Raw genomic sequence first — 14,634 nt, forward strand, 5'->3', positions numbered from 1 at the left:
GGGGGCTAACAGATGTCCTTAGAGTCCTTCTAGCCCAGGCCTTCCACTGCTTAGATGGAAAGTTTCCGGGGAAAGGGGCGTGCTGGGGAGGTTGCTCAAAGGGTTCAACCAGGGCTGAATCAGTAGGTCAGCAATGATCTCTGCCACCTTATGTCCTGCTTCAGTGACCTTACACCCACTAGGAAGTCACCCAAATATATCAGGACCACTAGCTGTCCCTACCTGGCTAGATTCAGGTCAACTCTAGGGAAAGATCTCTGTGGTAGCTCTCTCCCCAGCCCTTCTGGGAGAGCTCATGAGAGGTGCTGGTTACCCCATGCCTCTTGGCTTTTCCTTGGTCACCTGAAGGCCCTGGCCAGCTAAGACAGCCCAGAGACTCAGAAAGCAGTACAAGAGAGGAGCTGGACGGGTAGGGTAGCCCTAAGTGTGAGCCTTCGGACTATTCCGGGCTTGGCATCAGCCCTAGAACTCAGTCCCCTTGCATATAAGCAGCAGGGCTGGGATGGTATCAGCCTTTCCAACCCCACTCTGGGCAGTAGGGGACACTGACCAAGCCATTGCATGGACACTACATGTCAAGATGGAAGCCTGAGTCTCCAGGGCCTCCCACAGCTCCGATGAAGGGTCCTGTTTGCCCATGTGCTCAACAGACCAGGGCTTTGTTCCTGCTGGGAGACTTCCCTGCTCCCTGGGCATCCTAATACCATACCTGGGACATCAGCATACAAGAATATTCTCAACCATTGATCTTATGAAAGTGAGAATAAAATCCACTTCTTTTATTTCCCAAAAAAAGTACAGACAGGGAAGCAGTGTGATAAAAATTTAAGATCAATTCCTTCTCGATCCATTTTGTCTCTAGGAGCAACACCAGCGGGTCTCCTCCCCTGGCTGGCTACAGCTGGGGTGGGGCATGGCTAGAAGGCTTCCCCCATTCAGGCCCAGCCTCTCCCCTGAATCTAAATTCTGGTTAGTGGGTTAGATTTCAGACTGACATATAGCCTGGGCCCCTCCCGGTACAGTCAGCACCCCCTCCCTCATGCTCCCCCCATGCCTCCTACCCCCTCGTGCTTTGTGCCTGTTTGGCCTTCACTAGATCCCCTCCAAAACCCTGGTACCACCTCAAGGTGGCCTCCTCCCGAGCTGAAACCCCTTGCTTTCCCTGACATCATCTTAGCAGCAGCCCCAAGTCACAGCATCTATCAGGGCCTCTGTGGGGGAACCTGTCTGTGCCCACCATGGCTTGGGTGAGTCGGGCAAGGGGCATCTGTTAAAGGGTTAGAACACCTTTTCCCAAACAGGCAGACAAAACATGAGGCTGGCATGACAGTAGAATCAGGCCTGGATGCTGCTCACAGACCCCATGAGTGTCTGAGAAACCAAGGGGGGTGGGGGGGAGGGCGGAATCTCAGGCCTAGTGGCCCAGCTTCAAGGAGAGGAGTCCCAGACCAGATCATCAGACCTCTGGCATATTCAGATCTTTAGGAGCAAAAGCTAGAGGCAGGGATATAGTCACCTGGTGTGGTCACCCCTCTCCTGCTCCTTGGGAGGAGTTGGGAGACAGGTCAGGCCTTTGGTGAGGACGTGGGACAGGTGGAGTAGAGGGAAAAGAGACTGGGAGAAAGACCAAACTGAGGAGGATCCGTGAGGCAGCAAATACTCCAGAACCCTTGAGAACAAAAGCCCGCCCCGCCCTCTGGCCATCATCCCACCTGCACCCCTTCCCCATGGGTGCCCCTGGGGCTGTCGCTTCATTTGTGGAGGTAGGCATCCAGCCACAGCTCCCCAGACTTCTTCAAGGAACTGCAAAGAGAGAGGGGACCAAGGTTCAGGAACTAGGAGGGGAAGGAGTGAGGGCTACAGAGAACAGGACGTGGGAGAGAGATCATGTTGCTGCCAAGGCTTGCCACACTGCCACAGGGGCTGCGGGCCTCCCTGGGGAAATCCTTGAGGAAAGACAAAGAGGAGGTCCTCTTGAAGCCCTGGGGGATGGGAGGCAGTGGTTTCCACTTAGCCAGTCCAGCTGTGTGCCTCTCTTTCTCCTTAGCTCCCACTGCATGCCCAGCCCCTGCCCCGCAAACATCAAGGGACCAGTACCTGTCAACACTCACCTGACGATGTCCAGCAAGGCCCTCAGCAACGGCTTCTCCTGGTACTCGATGCCGTGCTTGGCACAGAGGGACTTCACTAGCGGGGCAATCTTGTGCAAGTTGTGCCGGGGCATGGTGGGGAAGAGACTGGAGGAGTTTAGGCAGGCAGAGTGAGTTGGCAGAGCCCCAGCTCCCCACCGTTCCCCACAGCCCAGGGAGGCTGCTGCTGTGGGCCTGAGGCCCTGTCCACAGCCGGGGTGAAGCGGTGTATGGCTCCTCCCGCCAGGGCTACCCACATGGTGCAGGTGCCCTGTGCAGGGGTGAGGGGTGGCTTGTGAGCAGGAAGTGTATGTGCTTAGAAGGCATAAAGGTACAGATGGCCGCAGATAAGAATGCCATGTTTGTTTTTTTACAAGGTGGTAGGGTCTCACTCTAGTTCAGGCTGACCTCTAATTCACTATGTAATCTCAGGGTGGCCTCGAACTCAAGGTGGTCCTTCTACCTCTGCCTCCCAAGTACTGGGATAAGAATGCCACGTTAAAAAAAAAAAAAAAAAAAGGAAAGGAAAGGAAAGGAAGCTGGGCATGGTAGCTCCTGCTTATAATCTCAGCACTTGGGAGGCTGAGGTAAAAAGGCCAGGCTGGGCTACACAGCTGAGTTCCAGGCCAACACTGCTCCCTCTCTCCCTCCCTCCAAAAATAAAAATAGAAAATGAGAGAAATAGGTAGAATAGGTGAGACAAGGGCAAAGGGCTTGCTCCAGGCAAATTATCTAGCCAGACCTCAGTTTTCCTGTCAATAAACTGGGAGCAATTTTCCCTGATCTGGTAGCCTGGCAAGATGCCATGTCCGTGCAAGATCTCTGTGTCTGCAAAGCTCTAATCAGCAAGCAGGCACCACTATGGTCATGTGGCACAAGGCCCGGACACTGATGCCTTTTGGTAGATGCCCTTGCCTATGGGAAGAGGGGAGAACATCTTCACACACTGCCTTCTGCCCCCACTGCTTGAATCCCACCTCCCACCTCAGCTTCAGGGAGCTGTACTCACTGGTGCTCGATCTGGAAGTTGAGGTGCCCGCTGAACCAATCATTGAAGAAGGACTGTTCCACGTTGCAGGTGGCTGCAAGCTGCAGAGGGGACAGGGGATGAATGGCCCAGGCTAAAAGGAGGACTTGAGGGTGCGGGGTCTCAGGACCACCTCTCAGGGTCATATCATTCCAACCTGAGGCCTTAGCCTGCCCAGAGTCTCCACTGTGCCCTGTAGGATAACCTTGAATCATGATCCTCCTGCCTCCGCCTCCCAGGTATTGCCATTCTAAGCATGTGGCACCACACCTGTTTTATGTGGTACTGGGGATCGAACCCAAGGTTTGTGAGGCAAGCACTTGACCAAATGAGCTCCATCCCTGCCCTACAGCCATCCTTTCTTGCTTTAGCACTGAGGCTGCTAGCAGGTGGCCATAGAGAAGCCAAGCTCAGCTCTGGGTCCACCAGGTGAGGACATGGGTGCTGGGTCCAGGCTCTGCAGGCCCCCATGATCACGTCTGCCTTCCCTCACCTGGCTGCTGAACCAGTCCCGGTAATGGTCAAGGTCAATCTCCATGACGATGTGGTTCATTTGTGTGACCCACACAAACCAGTGGCTCTCCAAGAACCTGAAAGAAAGCAGCCCAATCCTGGCCACGAGGGAATGGACTGGCTATCCTCTGCCCATGCAGGTGTGGCACTAGAGGGAAAGTGCCAGGGGAAACCAGGAATGCCCAGTAAAGTTACCTGATGAAGTTGAGGAAGACCAGGGCTCCCAGGATGCCATAGAAAGGGACATAGGTGTAGAAGAAACGTATGTAGTAACTGATGGCCCAGGCCAGGTCCTGTGGGGAAAACCAAGACTAGACTTGACCTGCCCCGCCCTCCCCGGCAGGTGTAGACACACCACACACTGCTCTGCACAGGTGTCCAGAAGGTGGGCTCTCTCAATATCTGCCTCCCTCTCTCTCTTATAAGTATTAAAAAAAAAAAAAAAAAAAAGGCCAGGTGTGGTGGTGCATGCTATTAATTCCAGCTCTGAGAGGCACACAGGTGAAGCTCACTGGCCAGCTAGTCTAGACTAATGATGAGAGACCCTGCTCAACATGAGGTGGAGGGCATCCCTGAAGATGACACCCAAAGCTGTCCTCTGGACTCCACGTGCACACACACTATGTGCCCACACACCTACAGACGTGCATACACACCTCACCCACACACATTCATAACCTGCAGAGCCCTCAATATGTGGTCAGGTTACTGGCCATCTTCAGCCTTGTCTGTGTTCAGTAGCACCTGGATCTCTTGTTTTAGCCTGGCAGTGCGGTGGCCAAAAAATGGCCACTATCCCTCCCTGACTGCCAGGACCTCCTGGCAACTCCTGGACATAGCAGGCCACTTTCCAGACAGGACTCTCTCTCCTTGGGCCCTTCTTTACTCCTCAGCTAGGTTAGTACAGAGTCCTGAGCTTGGCTGTCTTCTCTCCTAGGAAGTGTCTGCCCCCCACTGCAGGCTCATAGGCAGTCCATGACTGTCCACTTCTGCCACTCAAGCCCCCATGTCCTGGCTGACCCCCAGTAGAAGCCTCCCATTGCGCATCCACACATGACAACCAGTGAGTGACCTTTGCTTCAGGAAGACCCCATCCATCTCTGTGCTACAACACCCTCTAGGTCACCCAGTGGCCATGGAAATGCCCTCCCAGCTCAGAACCTATGTTCGTGCCCAGGCTGTGCTTATAGAAGGGGTGAGGGTGTCTCTGTGGCCACAGAAAACTGCCAGAGAGCTCAAACAACCTGAGAATGGGATCACACTGGTGTCTTAACATGGGTGAGAAAGAATGGAGGCCTAAATTCATGGATAAGAGGTAGCAAATTCTAGAACTAGTTAGAAGGTATTAGTGGCCACACTTGGTGCCTGCTTTGTTGCAGAGCATCTGGGCTGAACCCATCAGCCAGGTAGTCAGGGTGCTGTCGGCTGAATAGGAAAGGGGACGGGCACCTCAGGAGGGATAAGGGAGAGCTGGAAAGGCATGATCATGGCGGAGCCCTCCAGGTTCAATGAGGTGGTTGGCTAACTCTTAGCACAGGGGATTGAGTGACATCTGTGCTGGGTGAGGATTTTAGGAAAGAGCACACTCTATACCCTGTACTTGAACCCTCCTGGCATCAGCTGGGCATATGGCATTATCAGCATGACCCTGTGACATCTGCAAATCATCATAAGATGTCATATTTTCCTACATTTTAGACAGTCCACTTTTTATCATGTTCACTTTGAGTTTTTGTTCCCCCAGTGCTGGGGATTGAACTCAGAGCCTCATACACAGGAGACAAAGGCTCTTCCACTACGCCACTTTAATTTGTTTTGTGTATATGCAGTGCAGAAGTATGTGCGTAGCCAAGCATGGTGGCACACACCTTTAATCCCAGCACTTGAGAGGCAGAGGTAAAAGGGTTGTGAGTTTGAGGCCAGCCTGGGACTAGAGTGAGTTCCAGGTCAGCCTGGTCTAAAGTGAATAAAAGTCCCCTGGAGTCTCAACTGTGATTAAGTCTCCTACTTAGTCTCCAGGGATGGAACCTTTGCGAGGTGGAGCCTTGCAGGAGGAGGTGTGTCACTAGGACGGGTCTCAGCACTTCAGAATCCAGCCCCCTTACCAGTGAGGACTCGCTCCCTCACACTACTTCCTGTTGATGTGGAGATGTGACCCAGGCTTCCTGCTCAGGTTGCCCTGCCTTTCCCACCACAATAAAATTTCTTTTTGAGATTATAACCTGAAACAAACCCTTTCCTTCCTAAACTGCTTCTGGTGCAGCATTTGGTCCCTGCGAGAGGGTAACTGTAACACAGAGCTAAAGACTTGCAGGTGAGCAGGACCTTGCCGTTCCCAGAATATAGTATGCATGGAGGAAATGCTCACTCTTGAGAAAAGAGTATGTCCCAAACAAACAAACAAAAAAAAAGTGTACAGGTCCTACCAGGACAAGACTAACAAACACCTCCAGCGGCCATCTACTCTCTACTCCATCCCCTCTGCTCCTCAAGTCTCCCTCTTTATCTATTGCCTTCTCTCTCCCTCTCAAATTCTTTTCTGCTTAAAAATAAATCAATATTTAAAAAAGGGGGGTGGCTGGAGAATGGCTTAGCGGTTAAGGTGCTTGCCTGCAAAGCCTAAGGACCCATGTTTGACTCTCCAGATCCCACTTAAGCCAGATTCACAAAGGTGAGGCAAGCACAAGGTCATGCATGCCCACTAGGTGGCGCAAGCATCTGGAGTTCAATTTCATTGGCTGAGGCCCTGGTGTGCCAATTCTCTCTCTTGCTCTTTCTCTCTCTCTCTAAAAAATAAAAAAGTCAAGCATGGTGGCGCTTGCCTTTAATGTCAGCACTCAGGAGGCAGAGGGAGGATTGCTGTGAGTTCAAGGCCACCCTGAGCCTCCATAGTGAATTCCAGGTCAGCCTGGAAACTACCTTGAAAGACCAAAACAAGGGAGAGAAGGCTCAGCAGTTAAAGGCATTTGCTTACAAAGCCTCACAGCCTGGGTTCATTGTCCTAATGCCCACGTAAAACCCAGTGCACAAAGTGGTGCATGTATCTGGAGTTCATCAGCAGTGGCAAGAGGTCCTGGTGCACCCATTCTTCTCTCTCTCTCCCCACCCCCCACCTTGCAAGTAAAATAAAATTCCACATGAATTTCAGGGATTGAATTTAGGCCTTCATGCTTGCAAGGCAAGCACATTATCAACTGAGCTATTTCCCCAGCACCCACCTTCAGGGTCTTGAAGGAACTTTCAAGGCAATGCGAAGGTAATGGCTACCAGATGTGCCAAGACAGATGTGTGTCTGTATTGGGAGAGAAATCTTTAGGACTACATGCTGTGACTTTCTTGGCTCTGGTGGCCCCAGAAAGAGTTCTTTCCTGAATGACAAAACAGCTACTTTTAAAGGGAGATGCCTGGGATTCTGCAGAGCCACAGAGGCAGAGAGTGAAGAAACAGTTTTTGGGTTCCTTGGGTGTCAGTGCTCCATGAACCCCCACCCCAGCCAGCACCTAACTCACCACCCAGTCCCTGCGACTGATCATGGTCATGATGATCTGATACTGGAAGTACATCGGGATGAGCAGCGGAGGCCCGACTGTGGAGAGAGCAGAGGGCACGTCTGAGGTGGGACTCACAGGCACCACCTGGAGGACCAGCTCTGCAGCCCAGGCGCCTGCAAGCCTGGAGGACAGTGCCAGGGCCCAGGAGGTCTGCAAAGGGTGTGTGTGGGGGGGGGGGGGGAGGGACAGAGGAACCCCGAGGACACTGGGGGCCCGTACTCACTCAGGAAGAAGTACTCATGCTGGTGGTTGTAAGGCAGGTATTTCAGCTTCTTCTTGCCGTACTAAGGAGAGAGTAAAGACGGTGAGTACCAGCCTGCGGGCCTCCCCATGCGTACTAAGGAGAGAGTAAAGACGGTGAGTACCAGCCTCCGGGCCTCCCCATGCGCTCTGCACTGCCCCTGCCCTGCACAGGGCAGACCTACTCCCTTCCCTGTCTAGCTGCTCCCGGGCCCCTCCAAGGCTAACAAGCCCTGGCTGCATGCCAAGTGCTTGCTCCTCGGACCAGAATCTGTGGCCAGCCCATTGTTGATGACTGACACTCAGAGTGAAATCACTGCTCAAGGCTATGAGAAATGGGCTTTTCTTCCTTTCCTTTCAAAGAACTTTTTTCATTCAGTGTGGGGGGAGGAAGGGAATTAACATGGGATTTTTTTTTTATATAATCATGGAAAATGCTAATAAAAATTTTAAAAAAATAATTCATTCACTTGAGAGAGAGAGAAAGAGACTAAGTGCACCAGGGCTTTCAGCAGCTGCAAACAAACTCCAGGTGCATATGCCAGCTTCTGCATCTGGCTTACATGGTTCCTGGGGAATGGAATCTGGGTGCTTTTGGCCTTGTAGGCAAGCACCTTGGGGGACTAAGAACCTGAACTTGGAATTGCATGGTAAGTGCTTTATTCACTGAGCCATTTCTCTCTCTCTCTCTCTCATTGCTGAGGGAATGAGCCCAGGACCTTACTTATACTAAGCAATGTTCTGCCACGGGGCCACACCCTCAGTCCTTGGGTCCTCCTGGCAACCAAAATGCTCACAGGAGCCCCCCCCCAACTCCTTCTCTACTCCTCTGGGAATGACAGGAATTCCCAGTCTCCCCTGCAAAGCTCCCTAGAGCCTACAGTAGCTAGAAGAAACCACGCAAGGGGAGGGGGGATCATTCAGTCCTGTCAGTGGGAGGAAGCTTCTAAGCGCTAGTCACTCTGCAGGTAGGCTTTTCCATTTGAGAAGGCCAGCAGAACACAAGAGATCTTATACACAAGGCACCTGGGCCAAGGCCAGTCACCTAATGCCCTTTAATTGCAGGACGCAGCCACTAGGGGAGGTCATCCGGCCGTCCAATAGTGCGGCGGGCAGAGAAGCACCTGCTCTTTTTGCTCATAAGGCTGGTGGGGGGGAGGGGAGTGCTGGTGGAGCCTGGGCTTGAAGCCAGCAGGTTCAAGTTTATTACACTTTTCTTCTCACCATCACAGAGATCCTGTACAAGTCAGGAGGCTTCTCTGAACCTGTTTGGAACTGGAGTCATTGGCTCTTAGGAGGAGCCAATAAAATTTTGGTATAAAGGCTGGGTGTGGTGGCGCACGCCTTTAATCCCAGCACTTGGGAGGCAGAGGTAGGAGGATCACCATGAGTTCCAGGCCAGCCTGAGACTACATAATGAATTCCAGGTCAGCCTGGGCTAGAGCAAGATGCTACCTCAAAAAAAAAAAAAAAATGGCATAAAGGCAAACTGACCCCAGCTCACTCCCCTTAACATTCCCACCATGGATGCCAAGATTAGAGCTGCCTCCTCAGACACTGTTGCTTTCTACTTATTATGATCAGATTAAAATAGAAGGAAAGAGGGCTAGACTCAATGAATTAAAAAAAAAAAAAACCACAAAAAACTTGCCACTAAAGCCTGGGTACACGAGTTCCCCAAACCCTAAGTATAAAGCAACAAGCTGTGGCGGGCTCCTATATTCCATCTCGCTGAGGGCAAGATGGGAAGACAGAATTTTCCAGAAGCTTGTGGTGAGAGCAGCAAAGAACAGGAGAGAAACCCTGCCTCAAAGGAGGTGGAAGGTGTGGACTGTCTCCCAAAAGTTGTTCCCTAACCACACGTGTGCCGTGGTATGCTCACACCTACACATATACCTGAAAAAGGGAAGAGGAACCTTAGCTTGGGCTCACACGGAGAACCACGGGCTCCCACAAGGAAGGTGGTGTGGGTGGGAACAAAGTCCAGTCTGTCCCCAGGACCCACATCTTGGTGCCAGCAGCCATGGTTACACAGCCGCTGAAGCACAACCCGAAATGTTCCCTTTGTTCCACACAGCCTCCTGTGCCTTGGCAAGGGACCTTAATCATTACCAGAAAGTATGTCTTGTGTATGAAGACTGTCATTAGGGTCAGGCCTGAGGCTGGCCTTGGAGAGGCTGGAGCCAGGGAAGCCTCCAAGGGGCCTGTCACAATTTGTCCAGCGGAAGGAAGGACAAAAAGGGCTGACAAGAGTGCTACTCGGCCCCCTGCCCCCCCCCAAAGTGGCTAGTATGAGGGGAAAGCAGCCCAGGTTCCATGGCCCTCAGGACAGGCCCAGCACCCCCACCCAACATCTCAGCTCATAGGCCACCTTGTCTCTCAGGGATAGTTTCCACATCAGCAGATAACAAAAGGTCACTTCAGAGGGACTTAGGGCCAGCCAAACTGCTGAGGAACATGGGAGGAAGGGGAATAAGACTCCAGAAAAGATCATTTGGTTTACGGTCACTGCGGGGCGGAAATGACAGAGATTAAAGCACTGCCCCAGCTGGTGATTACTGCTGTGTCCTCCCCAAGACGTTGCAATGTCCCGCAAGAGCCAGTGGGGTCTGGTTCCAGTGCAGGTAGGCATCAGAATTGGCCTCTGTAGGTGTTCAGCCTTACGGATGTAAGCTCAAGACCTGGAGTCCACTCTGAGCAAACTGTTTTGCCTTCCTGACCTTTGGGTTGCTCGCTGCAACGCCGAGGTGCAGTGTTCACTTCATTAGGATTCTAAGAGCAGATGTGAAAGCACTATAGGGAGGCAAACAGACAGGCACATGTGTGTGTATGGTGTGACATGCTGACACACCACTGCATATCTGTTCCCAGCTCAGGGCTCTCCAACAGGGCAGCAATGTGTCAGAGGATGGCTGATCCAAGGTATTTTGTGTGTGTGTGTTTAAGTTAATTAAGAAAGAGAGAAAGGGAGCTGGGCATGGTGGTGCACACCTTTAATTCCAGCCCTCAGGAGGCAGAGGTCGGAGGATCGCCATGAGTTTGAGGCCACTCTGAGACTCCATAGTGAATTCCAGGACAGCCTGAGCTAGAGTGAAACCCTACCTCAAAAAAAAAAAAAAAAAGAGAGAGAGAGAGAGAATATGAGAATATTAGGGCCTCTAGCCACTACAAATGAATTCCAGACACATGTGCCACTTTGTGCATCTGGCTTTATGTGGGTACTGGGGAATCAAACTTGGGCTGGAAGGCTTTGCAAGCAGACCCCTTTAACTGCTGAGCCATCTCTCCAGTCCCAATCTTTTCCATACTCCACAGAGCACAACGCTGGTATTGGTGACATTAGGCCCTGCCCTGTGGTAAACTCTCCAGCTTGTTTTTCCTGGCCAATAGCTGGCTCAGTCACGAGCGTGGGGAATGGACGGGGAGGGGTGTTTTAAGAATGTACTGCTGGGATGGAGAGATGGTTCAGTGGTTAAAGGGGTCTGAGTCCCCGGTTCCCATGTAATGCCAGGTATACAAAGTAGCGCAGGCATCCGAAGTTTGTTTGTAGCAGCAGGACACCCGGGCGTACCCATACTCTTTTTCACAAATTATTACTATTATTATTTTTTGGTTTTTCAAGGTAGGGTCTCACTCTAGCCCAGGCTGACCCGGAATTCACCATGGAGTCTCAGGGTGGCCTGGAACTCATGCAATCCTCCTACCTCTGCCTCCCAAGTGCTGGGCTTAAAGGTGTGCGCCACCATGCCTGGCACACCTGGCTCTTTCAAAAAATAATTAATTTGTGCCAGGCATGGTGGCGCACACCTTTAAGCCCAGCACTTGGGAGGCAGAGGTAGGAGGATTGCATGAGTTCCAGGCCACCCTGAGACTCCATGGTGAATTCCGGGTCAGCCTGGGCTAGAGTGAGACCCTACCTTGAAAAATCAGAAAAGAGGTATGGTGGTACCCACCTTTAAACCTTTAACAGGCAAGGGTCACAGGATCACTGTGAGCTCAAGGGCAGCCTGAAACTACAGAGTAAGTTTCAGGTCAGCCTAGGCTAAAGTTGACCAACCCCCAAAACAAAAAGCGTGTGCTAAGCTAGGATGGGGCCCACATGACTTCTCAGAAAGCTGGAGTTACCCTGCAGAAGCATTTCCAAAGGCATGTGAGCTGGTGGCCTGAATGGTGACCCTATCTCATGCTAACTATGACCCTGAGTGTGTCATTTCTTCTCTGCCTTAGTGGTTTCATCTATACAAGTGCTAGAAGAACTGTTGCCTCGCAGGTTTAAAAAGGTAGTAGATGGGGCTGGAGAGACGGAGTAGCAGTTAAGGCGCTTGCCTTTGAAGCCTGAGGACTCCTGTTCAACTCTCCGGGTCCCATGTAAGCCAGACGCAGTGATGCACGCACACAAGGTTGCACATGTGCACAGCAAGGCACATGGCGGCATCTGGAGGTCGACTTCAGTGGCTAGAGGCCCTGGAACGCCAACTTCCTCTCTCACTAACACACACACATAAAAAGCAATCATATTAATAAAAAGGCCAGTCTGTTGGGCTTGCCTCAAAAAAAAAAAAAAAAAATAAGTAGGTGGTGTTTATCAGCGAGTTATCCTTCCTCCTGACCGAGGGCCACAGAGTCCAGCCCGCATCTCTTCTCCCGGCAAGTCTCTGTGCTATATAGCAGATGGAGCCATCGGAGCAGAGAAGCAGAGAAGACGAGCGGCACCTTCACCGGCCGGGCTGTGGGCAAGCGTGGCGTGTTGTAGTCAGACCCCAGGGCTCTTCTTGTACAGGGACAGCCGAGGCCCACAGCCGGGGCTGGAGAAGAGGTGGAGTATTAGTGCCAGCCCGCATAGCCAGCAGGACCCTCCATTGCACAGCCTCTCCACGGACCACAGCCAGGTACAGACCACGTCTGGAGGGGAACCAGCCCAAGTGGAAGAGGTCTGAAAACAAAGTGGCTGAGGAATAAAGATCTTTCTTATATGCCGAGGGCAGGGAAGATGGGGAACTGCCAAAGCCAGTTGCTGCCTTGGGAAACCCACAAACTCGCACACAGAGAAATGAGCAGTGCGGTCACAGCAGGCACAGGAGAAGGATGTGCATCCAAGTCATGGAGAGGAGAGCCAGATTTACTCTTGGGGGTGGGGCGCTGAGAGAGGAAGGAGTGAAGGTCTGCTAGAAGCCGGAAGCCTGGGGGCGGCCTGCAGACGAGCAGAAAACAGGAGTGCTTTCCGGGGATGTGGGGAGGCCATCATGCACCCTACTTTCTGGAAGACTACTTACTGCCCTATAGGATTAATGGCTTTTCACTCCTCTCAACAACATAGTGGGTGACCAGCAAAATCAGATTGCTGTATATATCAGAATTTAATTTTTGTTCTGAGAACTCCCACCCAGTACTGAACCCCCAAGCAGAAATAAGAGTGGAGATGAGATAGCTCAGTGGGTGACGTGCTTGCCACACAAGCATGGGGCCTTGAGTTCAAATTCCAGCACTGACATAAGAATTGGGCATGGGCTGGAGAGATGGCTTAGCGGTTAAGTGCTTGCCTGTGAAGCCTAAGGACCCCAGTTTGAGGCCCGATTCCCCAGGACCCACGTTAGCCAGATGCACAAGGGGGTGCATGCATCTGGAGTTCATTTGCAGTGGCTGGAGGCCCTGGCACGCCTATTCTCTCTCTCTCTTACTCTCTCTCTCTATCTGCCTCTCTTTCTCTCTCTCTCTCTGTCATTCTCAAATAAATAAATGAAAATGAACAAAAAAATTAAAAAAAAAAAAGAGTTGGGCATGATATTATAAACCTGTAATTCCTGCCTTGGGGGAGGGGGGGAGACAAGAGGACTCCCAGGGCCCACTGGCTAACTAGCCAAATTGGTGAACTCCAGATTCAGTGGGAGACTTTGCCCCACTCATGGATACCACACACATTCCCATGAAAAAGAAGAAGGAAGCAGAAGAGAAAAGGAGGAGGAGGGGGAAGAGAGTAGAACAATTACAGAGAAAAGAACTGATTTTTCCTTATTTGCAAGGATATTCCTGTCTTCTCAGGAAAGTGGAGAGAAACAACTGAAGAGCTAGAATCATAGAGTATGCATGGACAGCACCTGGATACAATGAGCCAGTCATCAACCACTGCCCTGAACGCTGAAGAAGCTCCAATCATAAGGGCACAAAAGGCACATTGTAAAAAAGGGGCATGCCTGAGGCCCATGAAGAAAATCAGCCTGGTCAAGAGGGATAAAAACCAGCAAGCAGAGTGGTACAGCATGCCTTTAATCCCAGCATTTAGGGGGGAAGGCTGAGGTTGAAGGATCGCTGGAAGTTGGAGGCCAAACTGAGAGTACATAGTGAATTCCTGATTGTGGGGGGCCGGGCTGGGGGGGGGAGAAGATGTGGGCTGGAGAGATGGCTTGGCCTGTGAAGCCTAAGGACTCAGGCTCGACTCCCCAGAACACACATAAGCCAGTTGCACATGGTGGCATATACGTCTAGAGTTCATTTGCTTTGGCTAGAGACCCTGGCATGCCCATATTCTCTCTCTCCCCTCCCTCTCTCAATAAATAAATATATAGTAAAATAAATGATGTCCAGTTCACTCAGCCCAACATCCTGGGATAGGACAACAGTCCAGAGCAGACAACGGGAGTGGCAGTGGAGCCCCTTAGGGGCTGGAGACACTAGTAGACTCTGACGTTTCATACCTACATCCCACTGGGCTGGGCAAAAGCTAAGCATTCAGATGTAAAGCCAGAGATCACTGAAGCTAAGGAGTGTGGAGAACTTCCCAGACAGGAAAGTGATGGGAGGAATCTCCACAGGAGACCGTGAATACCCCCGCCCCCTGCTGCATAAAGCCGTCCTGGAAGTCATACAGAAGACCAGAGGGGCAAGACTGCTGACACCCTGGGGCCCTGCTGTAGATGTTTGTGTAGAGCTGGGACCCTGGCTGGTCTGCTTTAGTGATAAGGGCCCAGGCAGATGTCACCTCTGGATCCTGGAGTGAAGGCTCAGGCCCTCAAGGCCTGTCCAGGTAAGGCCTCTGCTGTGGCGTGAGTCACCGTGACCTCAGTCAGACCAGAGCTCCTGGCTGGACCTTGGAGTCCTGTGGGCACGCAGTTCAACCAGGGACCCAGGGAACACAGGTCCCTTCTCTCATCAGTATACCTGAGGGAGGTGTTCTGTG

At 51.9% G+C, this 14,634-nt stretch overlaps 1 protein-coding gene and 1 non-coding gene across 2 annotated transcripts in view; both read right to left on the reverse strand.

The window, feature by feature from the left end:
* Positions 1-743: 743 nt before the first annotated feature.
* Positions 744-14,634, reverse strand: part of Fads2 (fatty acid desaturase 2) — a 51,410-nt gene continuing 37,519 nt past the window's right edge. Inside the window, exons 6-12 of the mRNA XM_045134422.1 lie at positions 7,444-7,504; positions 7,179-7,255; positions 3,865-3,962; positions 3,650-3,746; positions 3,139-3,218; positions 2,112-2,237; positions 744-1,803 (exon numbers count right to left, since the gene is read on the reverse strand). Of these exons, the coding sequence (XP_044990357.1) occupies positions 1,752-1,803; positions 2,112-2,237; positions 3,139-3,218; positions 3,650-3,746; positions 3,865-3,962; positions 7,179-7,255; positions 7,444-7,504 (591 nt within the window). The 3' untranslated portion in view covers positions 744-1,751. The remainder of the gene's footprint in view (positions 1,804-2,111; positions 2,238-3,138; positions 3,219-3,649; positions 3,747-3,864; positions 3,963-7,178; positions 7,256-7,443; positions 7,505-14,634) is intronic.
* Positions 5,277-5,357, reverse strand: LOC123457800. The gene has a single exon (XR_006635166.1). It is a non-coding gene; the product is annotated as a small nucleolar RNA SNORD35 (small nucleolar RNA).

This window comes from Jaculus jaculus, chromosome 1 (genome assembly GCF_020740685.1).
Source record: "Jaculus jaculus isolate mJacJac1 chromosome 1, mJacJac1.mat.Y.cur, whole genome shotgun sequence".
NCBI classification, from domain to species: Eukaryota; Metazoa; Chordata; class Mammalia; order Rodentia; family Dipodidae; genus Jaculus; species Jaculus jaculus.